General features: G+C 36.9%; 2 protein-coding genes across 7 annotated transcripts in view; one reads left to right on the forward strand and one right to left on the reverse strand.

Annotated features, from left to right (window-relative positions):
* LOC121380123 (UDP-GlcNAc:betaGal beta-1,3-N-acetylglucosaminyltransferase-like protein 1) overlaps positions 1-10641 on the forward strand; it is a 31558-nt gene extending 20917 nt beyond the window's left edge. For all 3 annotated transcript variants that reach the window (XM_041508895.1, XM_041508896.1, XM_041508897.1), the window contains 3 exons: positions 6661-6729; positions 7379-7453; positions 10029-10641. In XM_041508895.1, coding sequence (XP_041364829.1) covers positions 6661-6729; positions 7379-7453; positions 10029-10109 — 225 coding nt within the window. In that variant the 3' untranslated portion in view covers positions 10110-10641. The remainder of the gene's footprint in view (positions 1-6660; positions 6730-7378; positions 7454-10028) is intronic.
* Positions 10642-11619: 978 nt separating this feature from the next.
* Positions 11620-16086, reverse strand: part of LOC121378288 (meiosis regulator and mRNA stability factor 1-like) — a 50572-nt gene continuing 46105 nt past the window's right edge. For all 4 annotated transcript variants that reach the window (XM_041506390.1, XM_041506388.1, XM_041506389.1 and 1 more), the window contains one exon: positions 11620-15873. In XM_041506390.1, coding sequence (XP_041362324.1) covers positions 15035-15873 — 839 coding nt within the window. In that variant the 3' untranslated portion in view covers positions 11620-15034. The remainder of the gene's footprint in view (positions 15874-16086) is intronic.

Raw genomic sequence — 16086 nt, forward strand, 5'->3', positions numbered from 1 at the left:
AACCGAAAGTAGTCGACATTTTCCGAATGAGAAAAAAAGGCAGAGTTACTTCCCTTCTGTTATTGTGACAAAAGAGGATCGATTTTTTTTTATGCTTACAAAAATGTCATTTAACAGGAGAAACTGTCTCCCGCACAGGTTAAAGGAGATTTGATCAAATACCGGGAGACTCCCGCGGAATCCGGGAGGGTTGACAGGTCTGAGTGTAACATGTATATCTTTGAATGTCACGGAGTAAAAGATAACTCTGTATGTCAGTGTAGCATGTATATCTTTGAATGTCACTGAGTAAAAGATAACTCTGTATGTCAGTGTAACATGTATATCTTTGAATGTCACGGAGTAGAATATAACTTTGTATGTCAGTGTAACATGTATATCTTTGAATGTCATGGAGTAAAAGATAACTGTATGTCAGTGTAGCATGTATATCTTTGAATGTCACGGAGTAGAAGATAACTCTGTATGTCAGTGTAACATGTATATCTTTGAATGTCACGGAGTAGAAGATAACTCTGTATGTCAGTGTAGCATGTATGTCACGGAGTAGAAGATAACTGTGTATGTCAGTGTAGCATGTATATCTTTGAATGTCACGGAGTAGAAGATAACTCTGTATGTCAGTGTAGCATGTATGTCACGGAGTAGAAGATAACTGTGTATGTCAGTGTAGCATGTATATCTTTGAATGTCACGGAGTAGAAGATAACTCTGTATGTCAGTGTAGCATGTATGTCACGGAGTAGAAGATAACTGTGTATGTCAGTGTAGCATGTATATCTTTGAATGTCACGGAGTAGAAGATAACTCTGTATGTCAGTGTAGCATGTATATCTTTGAATGTCACGGAGTAGAAGATAACTCTGTATGTCAGTGTAGCATGTATGTCACGGAGTAGAAGATAACTGTGTATGTCAGTGTAGCATGTATATCTTTGAATGTCACGGAGTAGAAGATAACTCTGTATGTCAGTGTAGCATGTATATCTTTGAATGTGTCACGGAGTAGAAGATAACTCTGTATGTCAGTGTAGCATGTATGTCACGGAGTAGAAGATAACTGTATGTCAGTGTAGCATGTATATCTTTGAATGTCACGGAGTAGAAGATAACTCTGTATGTCAGTGTAGCATGTATATCTTTGAATGTCACGGAGTAGAAGATAACTCTGTATGTCAGTGTAGCATGTATATCTTTGAATGTCACGGAGTAGAAGATAACTCTGTATGTCAGTGTAGCATGTATATCTTTGAATGTCACGGAGTAGAATATAACTTTGTATGTCAGTGTAACATGTATATCTTTGAATGTCATGGAGTAAAAGATAACTGTATGTCAGTGTAGCATGTATATCTTTGAATGTCACGGAGTAGAAGATAACTCTGTATGTCAGTGTAGCATGTATATCTTTGAATGTCACGGAGTAGAAGATAACTCTGTATGTCAGTGTAGCATGTATATCTTTGAATGTCACGGAGTAAAAGATAACTGTATGTCAGTGTAGCATGTATATCTTTGAATGTCACGGAGTAGAAGATAACTGTGTATGTCAGTGTAACATGTATATCTTTGAATGTCACGGAGTAGAAGATAACTCTGTATGTCAGTGTAGCATGTATATCTTTGAATGTCACGGAGTAGAAGATAACTGTGTATGTCAGTGTAGCATGTATATCTTTGAATGTCACGGAGTAGAAGATAACTCTGTATGTAAGTGTAGCATGTATGTCACGGAGTAGAAGATAACTCTGTATGTCAGTGTAGCATGTATATCTTTGAATGTCACGGAGTAGAAGATAACTCTGTATGTCAGTGTAGCATGTATATCTTTGAATGTCACGGAGTAGAAGATAACTCTGTATGTCAGTGTAGCATGTATATCTTTGAATGTCACGGAGTAGAAGATAACTGTGTATGTCAGTGTAACATGTATATCTTTGAATGTCACGGAGTAGAAGATAACTCTGTATGTCAGTGTAGCATGTATGTCACGGAGTAGAAGATAACTCTGTATGTCAGTGTAGCATGTATATCTTTGAATGTCACGGAGTAGAAGATAACTGTATGTCAGTGTAGCATGTATATCTTTGAATGTCACGGAGTAGAAGATAACTCTGTATGTCAGTGTAGCATGTATGTCACGGAGTAGAAGATAACTCTGTATGTCAGTGTAGCATGTATATCTTTGAATGTCACGGAGTAGAAGATAACTCTGTATGTCAGTGTAGCATGTATATCTTTGAATGTCACGGAGTAGAATATAACTCTGTATGTCAGTGTAGCATGTATATCTTTGAATGTCACGGAGTAAAAGATAACTGTATGTCAGTGTAGCATGTATATCTTTGAATGTCACGGAGTAGAAGATAACTCTGTATGTCAGTGTAGCATGTATATCTTTGAATGTCATGGAGTAAAAGATAACTCTGTATGTCAGTGTAGCATGTATATCTTTGAATGTCACGGAGTAGAATATAACTTTGTATGTCAGTGTAACATGTATATCTTTGAATGTCACGGAGTAAAAGATAACTGTATGTCAGTGTAGCATGTATATCTTTGAATGTCACGGAGTAGAAGATAACTCTGTATGTCAGTGTAGCATGTATGTCACGGAGTAGAAGATAACTCTGTATGTCAGTGTAGCATGTATATCTTTGAATGTCACGGAGTAGAAGATAACTGTGTATGTCAGTGTAGCATGTATATCTTTGAATGTCACGGAGTAGAAGATAACTCTGTATGTCAGTGTAGCATGTATGTCACGGAGTAGAAGATAACTCTGTATGTCAGTGTAGCATGTATATCTTTGAATGTCACGGAGTAGAAGATAACTCTGTATGTCAGTGTAGCATGTATATCTTTGAATGTCACGGAGTAGAAGATAACTCTGTATGTCAGTGTAGCATGTATATCTTTGAATGTCACGGAGTAGAATATAACTTTGTATGTCAGTGTAACATGTATATCTTTGAATGTCACGGAGTAGAAGATAACTATGTCAGTGTAGCATGTATATCTTTGAATGTCACGGAGTAGAAGATAACTCTGTATGTCAGTGTAGCATGTATGTCACGGAGTAGAAGATAACTGTGTATGTCAGTGTAGCATGTATATCTTTGAATGTCACGGAGTAGAAGATAACTCTGTATGTAAGTGTAGCATGTATGTCACGGAGTAGAAGATAACTCTGTATGTCAGTGTAGCATGTATATCTTTGAATGTCACGGAGTAGAAGATAACTCTGTATGTCAGTGTAGCATGTATATCTTTGAATGTCACGGAGTAGAAGATAACTCTGTATGTCAGTGTAGCATGTATATCTTTGAATGTCACGGAGTAGAAGATAACTGTGTATGTCAGTGTAACATGTATATCTTTGAATGTCACGGAGTAGAAGATAACTCTGTATGTCAGTGTAGCATGTATGTCACGGAGTAGAAGATAACTCTGTATGTCAGTGTAGCATGTATATCTTTGAATGTCACGGAGTAGAAGATAACTGTATGTCAGTGTAGCATGTATATCTTTGAATGTCACGGAGTAGAAGATAACTCTGTATGTCAGTGTAGCATGTATGTCACGGAGTAGAAGATAACTCTGTATGTCAGTGTAGCATGTATATCTTTGAATGTCACGGAGTAGAAGATAACTCTGTATGTCAGTGTAGCATGTATATCTTTGAATGTCACGGAGTAGAATATAACTCTGTATGTCAGTGTAGCATGTATATCTTTGAATGTCACGGAGTAAAAGATAACTGTATGTCAGTGTAGCATGTATATCTTTGAATGTCACGGAGTAGAAGATAACTCTGTATGTCAGTGTAGCATGTATATCTTTGAATGTCATGGAGTAAAAGATAACTCTGTATGTCAGTGTAGCATGTATATCTTTGAATGTCACGGAGTAGAATATAACTTTGTATGTCAGTGTAACATGTATATCTTTGAATGTCACGGAGTAAAAGATAACTGTATGTCAGTGTAGCATGTATATCTTTGAATGTCACGGAGTAGAAGATAACTCTGTATGTCAGTGTAGCATGTATGTCACGGAGTAGAAGATAACTCTGTATGTCAGTGTAGCATGTATATCTTTGAATGTCACGGAGTAGAAGATAACTGTGTATGTCAGTGTAGCATGTATATCTTTGAATGTCACGGAGTAGAAGATAACTCTGTATGTCAGTGTAGCATGTATGTCACGGAGTAGAAGATAACTCTGTATGTCAGTGTAGCATGTATATCTTTGAATGTCACGGAGTAGAAGATAACTCTGTATGTCAGTGTAGCATGTATATCTTTGAATGTCACGGAGTAGAAGATAACTCTGTATGTCAGTGTAGCATGTATATCTTTGAATGTCACGGAGTAGAATATAACTTTGTATGTCAGTGTAACATGTATATCTTTGAATGTCACGGAGTAGAAGATAACTATGTCAGTGTAGCATGTATATCTTTGAATGTCACGGAGTAGAAGATAACTCTGTATGTCAGTGTAGCATGTATGTCACGGAGTAGAAGATAACTCTGTATGTCAGTGTAGCATGTATATCTTTGAATGTCACGGAGTAGAATATAACTTTGTATGTCAGTGTAACATGTATATCTTTGAATGTCATGGAGTAAAAGATAACTCTGTATGTCAGTGTAGCATGTATATCTTTGAATGTCACGGAGTAGAAGATAACTCTGTATGTCAGTGTAGCATGTATATCTTTGAATGTCACGGAGTAGAATATAACTTTGTATGTCAGTGTAACATGTATATCTTTGAATGTTACGGAGTAAAAGATAACTGTATGTCAGTGTAGCATGTATATCTTTGAATGTCACGGAGTAGAAGATAACTCTGTATGTCAGTGTAGCATGTATGTCACGGAGTAGAAGATAACTGTGTATGTCAGTGTAGCATGTATATCTTTGAATGTCACGGAGTAGAAGATAACTGTGTATGTCAGTGTAGCATGTATATCTTTGAATGTCACGGAGTAGAAGTAGTATATCTTTGAATGTCACGGAGTAGAAGATAACTGTGTATGTCAGTGTAGCATGCATATCTTTGAATGTCACGGAGTAGAAGGTAACTTTGTATGTCAGTGTAGCATGTATATCTTTGAATGTTACGGAGTAGAATATAACTTTGTATGTCAGCGAGTAGGATGTAACTGTACGACAGGGAGTAAAAGTACTTTGTACATAAAGAGGAGGATGTAGCTTGTATGTCAGTGAGTGGGATGAGGTAGTTTGTATGTCAGTGAGTGGGATGAGGTAGTTTGTATGTCAGTGAGTGGGATGAGGTAGTTTGTATGTCAGTGAGTGGGATGAGGTAGTTTGTATGTCAGTGAGTGGGATGAGGTAGTTTGTATGTCTGTGAGTGGGATGAGGTAGTTCGTATGTCAGGGAGTGGGATGAGGTAGTTTGTATGTCAGGGATTGGGATGAGGTAGATTGTATGTCAGGGAATAGGATGAGGTAGCTTGTATGTCAGGGAGTGGGATGAGGTAGTTTGTATGTCAGGGAGTGGGATGAGGTAGTTTGTATGTCAGGGAGTGGGACGAGGTAGGTTGTATGTCAGGGAGTGGGATGAGGTAGTTTGTGTGTCGGAGTGGGATGAGGTAGGTTGTATGTCAGGGAATGGGATGAGGTAGTTTGTATGTCAGGGAGTGGGATGAGGTAGTTTGTATGTCAGGGAGTGGGATGAGGTAGTTTGTATGTCAGGGAGTGGGATGAGGTAGGTTGTATGTCAGGGAGTGGGATGAGGTAGTTTGTATGTCAGGGAGTAGGATGAGGTAGTTTGTATGTCAGGGAGTGGGATGAGGTAGTTTGTATGTCAGGGAATAGGATGAGGTAGTTTGTATGTCGGAATAGGATGAGGTAGTTTGTATGTCAGGGAGTGGGATGAGGTAGTTTGTATGTCCGGGAATAGGATGAGGTACTTTGGAATAGGATGAGGTAGTACTATGTCAGGGAGTGTATGTCAAGGAATGGGATGAGGTAGTTTGTATGTCAGGGAGTGGGATGAGGTAGTTTGTATGTCAAGGAGTGGGATGAGGTAGGTTGTATGTCAGGGAGTCTAAGTTTAGTGTGGAGAGTAATAGGTTCAAGCCTCCTCAGTGGATTAATTCTCAATGCAACCAGTGATCTACAGCCAATACATGTATATCATAGGCTGTGAAAATCTCTCTCTCTCTCTCTCTCTCTCTCTCTCTCTGTGTGTGTGTGTGTGTGTGTGTATATATATATATATATATATATATATATATATACTGATGGAAAGAAATAAGGGAACACATCGAATTGTAGACCAAATTTAATTCACACCTAGCGTAGTAATGTCTGTATTTCACACCAAGTTGTAATGTGGGATTGTATGTCTGTAGTGATGAATGAGCTGCCTGTATGTTCCCAGTCAACTTCTGACAATATGAATTGATTTTTGATGCAGTCATTATTTCTTGTTGCTATCTGTGTGATCCTTTATTTCTTTCCATCAGTATATATATATATAATTTCTTCTGCATTACACAAGACCTTACCGTATTTTTGCATGAAAGTTAACAAAATTCTAGTGATATATGAATACTGAACATCTTAATGACACCCTAGCACAAAAATCCAATTTGTTTGTAATTTTGTTTTGTTCTCTGTTAATCAGGTTGTGGCTTTTTGTGATGTGGATAGTAAGAAGATCTCTAAAGGGTTCTACATATACGAAGAGTCAAAGGTGTGTTACTCCCCACCCCCACCCCCACCCCCCAACATATATGTAGGTGCAGGGCCATCTCAATACTGTTTAACAATAATGCATCAATCATTGTCTTATATAAACATACAGCTCAGGCATGTGCACCTTAGTTGCATATAATATGAAAATAAATTATTATGTGGAACTTTTGATTTTTTTGGTTTTATTTGTTCTAACAATAGTAAAGCTTTTTTGGTTTTATTTTTAAAGTCATTTGTTTCTGAGGTACATGCTATTTCTGCTTGCATATTGAGCTGGTACGAACACCTAGACAATCATAAAAACATTGAATTTGACAAAATAGTAAAATAGCCAGACCATCCAAATAGTTTACACTGCCTAATAACCAAGATAAATGGTTTTTATATTTCTTTTTTATGTACAACCAATCAGCTGCATTACATCTACGTTTTCAGTTGTTATTGGTTTTATTTTTCATGGATTGTAACAGCACATTCTACTGGAATAAGAATGGTCCTGTTTCTCAGCATGTTAACAAAAACTCTCAAATTTGAATTACAAAACTAGATTCACATTTCTTTATTTCTTTTGGTTTCAGCAAAACGTTTTTATGAATCATGGTGCAACTAAAAATTGTAAACCTGACACATTTTCTTCCATGTTGCAGGAAAAGTTAAAACCAAAGATTCCAATAATTTACTATACCAATGTGAAGCCACCAATTGTTGTGTGTGTCAAAATGGTAAGTGATAATATTACAATCATTGAATGATTAATTACAGGAAAACTCTGTGTTTTTAAAACACAAATGTATAGTTCAGGTGCTCAGGAAACAGCTAAATGTAATGAATTTATTTCAGTTTAGTGTGGAGGTGTAATATTTTGGTCAGCTAAGTGTTTCTGGGCGAAGATCATTGTATATGAACTTTGGAATATGGTAGTTGCTCGTTTGACTTGCACCTCCACCCTAGAATACTGCAACTGCAGCTTAATTTATTAATTCGCTATCAGACCGGCGTCGTGGTAGGCCATCGGTCTACAGGCTGGTAGGTACTGGGTTCGGATCCCAGTCGAGGCATGGGATTTTTAATCCAGATACCGACTCCAAACCCTGAGCGAGTGCTCCACAAGGCTCAATGGGTAGGTGTAATCCACTTGCACCGACCAGTGATCCATAACTGGTTCAACAAAGGCCATGGTTTGTGCTATCCTGCCTGTGGGAAGCACAAATAAAAGATCCCTTGCTGCTAATCGGAAAGAGTAGCCCATGTAGTGGCGACAGCGGGTTTCCTCTCAAAATCTGTGTGGTCCTTAACCATATGTCCGACGCCATATAACCGTAAATAAAATGTGTTGAGTGCGTCATTAAATAAAACATTTCTTTCTTTCTAATTCACTATCAATGCTGTGGGAGGAGATTAAAACAGTTTTACAGTCCATTTACATTTAATTTAAGAAATTGGAAGTTTTGTTTTGTTTAATGACACCACTAGAGTACACTGATTTATTAATCATTATTGGATGTCAAACATTTGGTAATTTTGACAGTCTTGGAGAGGAAACCTGCTACATTTTTCCATTAGTAGCAAGGGATATTTTATATGCACCATCTCACAGACAGGATAGCACATACCACAGCCTTTGATATACCAGTCGTGATCCACTGGCTGACACAAGAAACAGCCCAACAGGTGCACCGGTGGGGGTCAATCCTGAACTGACCGTGCATCAAGCAAGAATTTATTGGGTCGTTTTTAATTGTTTTCCACAAATTCACACTTTGGTGTGCATTCTCCAACTGAATTCATTAAATTTTAAACATGACTGCCAATTTAACTTCTTCTCTTTTTTTAATTGAAAAATTGGTTAAAATCGCAAGGAATATTTACAAAATTAATAATCCACGACAGGATCCCTTCGGACCTAACCTAAATGATTCAGCCAGTTAATCCTCAGCAGTGGATGGTTGGTGTTAAGCTTGATGTACAAGCTAAAGCTGGGTGTATACTTTTGATGCGGTCACCTGCCGTAATACGCTAGCATATGTAACGCCGTTTAGCGGCATCAGCTGGTGACTGTCGGCAGACATGACCACGTGTTTAGTGTCATTGTCCCAAATGTAAATCAACGTTTGCAGATGCGGAGCAATGGTTGAGACAGGAGGAAAAACCCAATCAGAGAATGAGTACACCAAAGTTAGTACAATCCGAGTCCATTAATTTTAAATTGTAGAACATTTCCTAGAATCTCAGACCAATGCCTTGCCAATCGCTCTCCAGGCATTTTCCTTCTTCACTTGGTCTTTAAAACTGGACAGAGTTGGGACATAAAAACACTTAAACATTTGAAAGTCATTGATTAACCTCTCATCTATGTTTGGCATGTTTTGCATGTCTGTCAAACCAGTCCATTGCACTCCCTATTATGTGTTGTGGAATGATGTGGCTACTTCTGATTGGCTGATTTGTTGGCGTTTGCAAGCGCACACCTTGAAAGTTCAACAGAATTGAACTCTGGAAATTTTTATGCCGACATGCGCCGGTTTACGGCACGTGCTCGCTGGCATTTAAAATAAAAACCTATGCGCTGGTGAATGCTGGCTGCGGGCATTTGCTAGTGTATTATGGCGGGTAACGGTGTCAAAAGTATAAACCCAGCTGAACGGTGTGATATGATTGTTATCTTTATCAAATACTATGTTTGTTGTATTCAGTCTGAATACATTTTTGTTTTAGTATTAATAATGTTAGGTTTAGGTTAAAATAACATGTTTACTCGATGATGCAGATATGACATCATGAGCTATGTGTTTGTTCAGTACAGTGTACAAGTTCTGTCAGTTGTGGTTTCCAATCACTGACCAGAGTGCCCCAAAAGTTCAAATTATATTGTTGAACAACTGTGTGACTTAACGTGTTGATGAATCTATTTTAATAAAAACAGCCAGTTAAGCCAAGTGAAGTTTAGGGCTATCAAAGACCGAGTTTGATGGTTTGTTGTCAGTAGTTGTGAAAAAAGAGTTAAGTTTAGTTTTGTTTTACGACACCACTAGAGCACATCAATATATTAATCATCAGCTATTGGATGTCAACCATTTGGTAATTTTGACAATGTTTGAGAAAAACCTGCTACATTTTTCCATTAGTAGCATGGGTTCTTTTATATGCACCATCCTGTGTTAGTACATGTAGATAATCTTGCAATTGCTAAAACATTTCCACCTGGTTATATACTCGGTTCATTGGCATATTTCTGTATGCAACAACCACACATTGTAGGGTACTGGACTTTTTGACAATTTTTATTTTATATTTCAGGGTTTGACTGGTGGTGGTTTTGAGACAAACTTGGCATCACTGAATTTGGTAGAAGGAAAAGATTATCATCATTTCAACTAATTTTACTTGGAAATTATTTACAATGATCACATAGCAGTCGAATTCTGTTGCACTGAAACAAAGAAATTTCCAGCATCCCAGCTGCTGTCGATTACCACGAATGTATTAACTGCAACAGTTGGTTCAGAGATTGACCAAAATAACCACACACCTAAGAATTGTAAACTATTTATGGGTTAAAAACATTCAGGTAACCCATTTAATTTTTGCATAACCTGTCAACTGTGATATGCGAATTTTCATGAATGGGTAACGCAAAACTAAACTTGTGCAAGCGACACCACACAAAAAAAAAAAAAAAAGACTTTTCAGAAACCTGAACCGGGTGACAATATTATAGTGATTAATCCAGACTTGAGCACATTTTGTTTACTTAATGAGGAGCTGCAAAGTCACTACAGAGACTTCTTACTAATTGAATAAAAGCACAAATGAAATGAAAAAGGCTTGGTACTTTGTAGACAGCAAGAATTAGCATTGTTGTTTACCCAATACCAGAAATACCAATATTGTTGCCAATAAAACTTGTATAGATATTTTGTTTTGTTTTTTCAAATGAGATGTTAAATAAAATTGTGCCAGTATATCAAGGAAGGAAATGGGTTTATTTAACAACACACTCAACACATTTTATTTTTGGTTAAGGACCACCAGTCGCCACTTCATGGGCTACTCTTTTCGATTAGCAGCAAGGGATCTTTATATGCACCACATAGACAGGATAGCACATATCATGACCTTTGATGTACCAGTCGTGGTGCACTGGCTGGAGCGAGAAATAGCTCAATGGGCTCATTGACTTGGATCGATCCCAAACTGACAGCTTTACCACTGGGCTACGTCTTGCTTGCCAGTATATCAAATGCATTCAAATGTCCATACAGATAGGAAATTCGGCACATTGTTACTCTGGCCATGTTCATAAACTTTCTTAAGTGTTTTGTTTAACACCACCACTAGAGCACATTGATTTATCGGCTCTTGAATGTCAAACATATGATTATTTTCAGTCATAGAGCGGAAACCCACTACATTTTTCCATAGTAGCAATGGGATATTTTATATGCATGGCCTGTGATATACGAGTCAATGTGCACTGGGCTGGAACGAAGAAATAGCCCAATGGGCCCACCAACTGGGATTGATCCTAGACAGACTGCGCATTAGGCATGCACGTTACCACTGGGCTACGTTCCAACCCTAAACTTTCTTAAAGTACGATACTCATCTCCATACCTAAAACATGCAAACAAGTAACATGTGTTCACTTAAGTATGTGTTTGAAGAGCAACTATTTCGATATTAAGCAGAAACATGCTAGAATAGGCTACTCCTGAACAGTATCACGGAATTCTACATGTTCAGCGCCTGAATTTAGATGCATAATGGCATTTAAATTTTTTCCTTGGTCTCAATCATTAATGATGATTGATCATCAGTGTTAAGTGCCGGTATTCTAGTCCAGGGCGGCCTACTACAAATAAGTGATCTACAAACAAAACATTTTCAGGTTGATTAAAGCTATTTATTTCAATAAGACTCGTGCTTGCACCATTGTTGCCTAAAATATACAATTTCTTCAAACATGATACTTCAGCTACAAAGGTATATTAAACAGAAGTATGTTGTAGAGAAAGTACTGGTACAGTAGTCCCATTAATTTGTATTTATTAATGTTAACAAAAAGAGTAAACACTGGAGATCACTGGTTCTGTGGCTTACCTTGTAATATCTTGGGAGCTCAATTAAAAAATGTACAATATTTTTACCATCCATCAATTGATTATTTGGACATTTTAAAACTAATGTTAATTGTGAAAATCTTTTTTATATTTTGTGTGCCTTTCAACCAATACTAGAGATGGTTTGATGGAGCTGATAAATTAGAATTTAATGCATTGCTTGGTGTATACAGGGTACATTAAATATTAACTAATCGGATTATCACTGCCTCATTATAGCAGATCTGAACTGGTGTGATATTGTGTAAGTAATGGTATTAACTCTAAAAATATGTCAGGTGGGGCGAGGAGAGCCTCGATTCATATTTAAATGTGGACAGCATCTTATTTTTAAAACTATACAGTAAATTTTATCAGATCAAATCAATATTAGGAGAAAGTCTTCTAAAAAATAATTGTGTTTATATACTAATCACAAGGAAGTTGAGCCAATATCAAATTTGACCTTTTTCGAAAAAAATTAAAATAAATAAATCAGTGAGAGTGATGAAAAGTAGGTTACAGACTTGAATAAAGCATTTCTGATTGCATTTACTCACTGCTTGTTTGGTTGCTGGTAAAAAGCGTATGGCAAATCAATAAAAATCAAAGATCAGACGACTTAGCATGGGACCTGCCTTAAAACTGCATGGTGTATGTTAAACTTGTTTACGTTAACACGTTTCATGTTTGATTAGGGTTGGGAGGTATAAATATATTTGCAATCTGGCTTCGGATAACCAAGCTTTGGAATAGTAGGTACTGCAGTACCTTTCTACACAATTCAATTAGGCTTTTTTGTCATTTGCAAGTGCCCAACCCATTACATAAATTAGAAACTTAACTGCTCCATCAATTTTATAGTTTTGACGCCACATAACATCGTAATTTACAAAAAAAAATCATGCATACACTTATATTTATCACTTTACACAATAACATTTTGGGTAAGAAAACCTTTCTATAAATTAATGTACTGGTCAGAAATGAACTTAACCTGTAGTACCTTTCAGTAGCACTTAATTTTGAAAAAAAATTACATTTTCTGTATTATACGAGCAACATACATTTTGAATACTAAATAAATATAACTATTAAAAATAATCACAAATACATTTCCAAAATATTCATTAGAAAATAGATGTAAATAGTTGAGTAGCATGTCCAATATTCAAACAATACACAGTTGTAACAATATTACTACCTAACTAGTAATATTAACAATTTCTGGGGAAAAAGACATTAAAAACGATCTGATTCAAAATAACAAAGTCAAAGTGTGCATTGCCAATTTGGTCACATCCATAGCCTAATACATGCCCACAAAGTTTGGGTTTGGCAAAATTAATATTTAAAACTTACATATTGTTTTGTTTCTAGTCATTTCATTACCATCTATGATCAATTTGTTTTTACCATTTCAAACTAATAGAAACCAACTCTTCTATAGAAACAATGAACTGAAATGGATTTTTTTTTTTATAATTGCATACTGGTACTAATAAAAAGTTGTCTAGGCTTAACACAGGATCATATAAATGCTAGACTTGAGAAAACCACAAACTTGAGCATCTGGAGTTTGGAAAGTAAAAACTTACTCTAGTCCTGAACATTTTTATTTTGATGGATTAAATGCATAAATAGAAAATAGCAGCAATACTCGAACAGCCATAACATGACTAAATGCATTAATAAACAAATGCTCTTACTAATGTAATATAAACTGAATTATCACTTTAATTTGTTTAAAACAAATCTGGACTGATTTTCTCTTTTTACATACTAGTATAATTAGTTTATTTTTAATCAAAACAGTTTTTTATTTCATTATATAATTTAGAGAATACTCCTATATAAGAATTTGGAATTTTGACTCGGCATTCTTAAAAACATACCAGCTGCCAAGTCTTTGGAAATGTCAATCTCATGGACACCTCTGGGGTTTAGTAAGACGACAATGATCAAGACTCGTGCTGCAGACGGCAATTTGAACGGCTGCGTTTGCATGGTCTTTGAACAGTCACATGTTGCTCAACTGAACAAGATGAAGATAAAAACAGTCATATCTTCAGTCATCCGATACAGAATATGTAACGGATTCTAGGTTCAGGGTTTTTCTGCTCTAACAAAGCAGATGCTGAGTAACATTTAAGAAATGACATTTCCATGACCTGACATGGCAAAACTTAAAAAATTCATTAAAACATTCTGAAGATGTCATATTTTATTTCCATTTACCGTTAAATATATTTAGTTTGTTGTAATGTGGCCTACCATTCAAGTAGTGGTCATTGGGTTCGATTTCAGTTTTTGTGAACTATCAAGTTTAATTATATTTGTTAACATTTTGGTAGCAACAATGTCCATACCAAAATAACTTTCAAGCTGTTCTTAATTTGTTACCTGTCATCGTCATTTAGCATACAGACAAGAAACTGGCACAGAAGGAAATAAATTGGCTTATGTTTCACCAACCATGCTCAATGCCAATCAAAACAACTTTTCTCAAACATTCTTCCAATGTTTAAATATTCTACCAAAATTATTTGGTAACTGGTAATGTTCATCTGTAGTATTACTAAGACAAAATATTTAAAATGTCATCACCTACAAATCATTTTTTTTTTCACATATCAAGACAATTGTGCTACATAATTAAGAACCATTATCTGTCCAAATATTTTTTCATTCTGCACACTAAAATAAGATAAAATACAAACATCAGCTGAAACTAAATTATTCTACTTTAGTAGAAAACTGTAAATCCAGATATAAATGGAGAAAATTCTCCCATGTATAATTGGAGTAGGGGACCTTTCAAGCTTAAAATTCAAAATTGTGCTTAAGCGACTGTTCTAAAATTTTACCGTAACATCGAAATAACCTTAACTGCAAAATCTATCATTTTAACACAAAAGTATTGTCACTTTACTTAGCCCATTCATAAATTTTGAAAGAAAGCATTTATTTTTATTTTATTATGTACTTAATTTTTCTGAATCATGGGTTAAGAAAAACCAAACTGAGCATATATTTAAAAAAAAAAATCCTTTCCCCATAAGGTTTGCTTTGTTAAATATATTTTAAGAATGATATTACCAAAAAGTAAATTTTCTAGAAAAATCGCACTAAGCTAATATTGTGGTTATTGGGGTCTTCTGGGAAACATCAACTTGGGTGCCTAAACTAATCTGAAAAAACTTCTCAGTTTGGTTTGGCCAATGGAAAACTGAACTTTGCAGCTATTCGACATCGTGATTTCTTTGGTGATGGTGTGGGCGTACCCGAATGGGACTCCGACCCAGATCTTGTGGAACTTGTCTCCAATGGTTTCCCACGCTGGAACATCCCATCATAGGAAACATCCAAAACCGCGTTATTCTCTTGCCCTCCAACAGCTTGGTCTTCAGAAAGATCCTTTATATCCAAGGCCATACAGTTGTGAACATCTCCAGAGCTGCCACGCCATTCAGAGACCGTGTCTGAATCCTCCACTTGAGTGAATACAGCCTGCTGGTCATTTGTAGGACCACTGTCCAGTGTATGATCAAATGATGTCGCCGTGGTGACCAGATTTTCCATCTCTGCTGTGTGATCCAGAGTTGATGACGTTGTCATTCCTGGATCATCCGTCGACACCGAGCTGTCTGTTTTCGTGACACTGTCGTCTGTCGATGTCGTCTGGCCGTCACTGCATGGCGTCGCTCGACCAGAGACTGGAACGTTCAGAGACCTGCTCACCTCCTGCAGCTGTTCTGGACTTGCCTTCCACCAGCCGCCCTTCAACAGCTCCAGTAGGTCCGTGCTCTGGTCGGAGTCCGACATTCTGGTGGCAGCCAGGGTATCGGCTTTACGTGATCCCTGTTGGCTGCCACCTGCAGCTGTATTCGGATCTGCGATCTGAGAGGTTGGCTCCTCAGGGGGGCGTGTGATGAGACACTGAGCTGCAAACTGGAGGAGATCGGATGTGGGAGTACGACACAGCGGAGTCTTCTGTCCTCGTTTCTCATCATCAGTCATCGTCCACAAACTATCAAAATGTCCTGAAAAAGAGAATTAACATACATCTAGTGGTTACTGAAAACTGCACAGTGAAGATTGACATACATCTAGTGGTTATTGAAAACTGCACCGTGAAGGCAACATTTTCTACCGAGACACCACTTTTCAGGTGTTAACGTATTTGACAGGAAATTTGTCCCATGTCTTTCAATAAGGCCCCTACTTCTCTGATGTAAGAAGTGGTTATACAAAGA

This window comes from Gigantopelta aegis, chromosome 8, assembly GCF_016097555.1.
Source record: "Gigantopelta aegis isolate Gae_Host chromosome 8, Gae_host_genome, whole genome shotgun sequence".
Taxonomy (NCBI): Eukaryota; Metazoa; Mollusca; class Gastropoda; order Neomphalida; family Peltospiridae; genus Gigantopelta; species Gigantopelta aegis.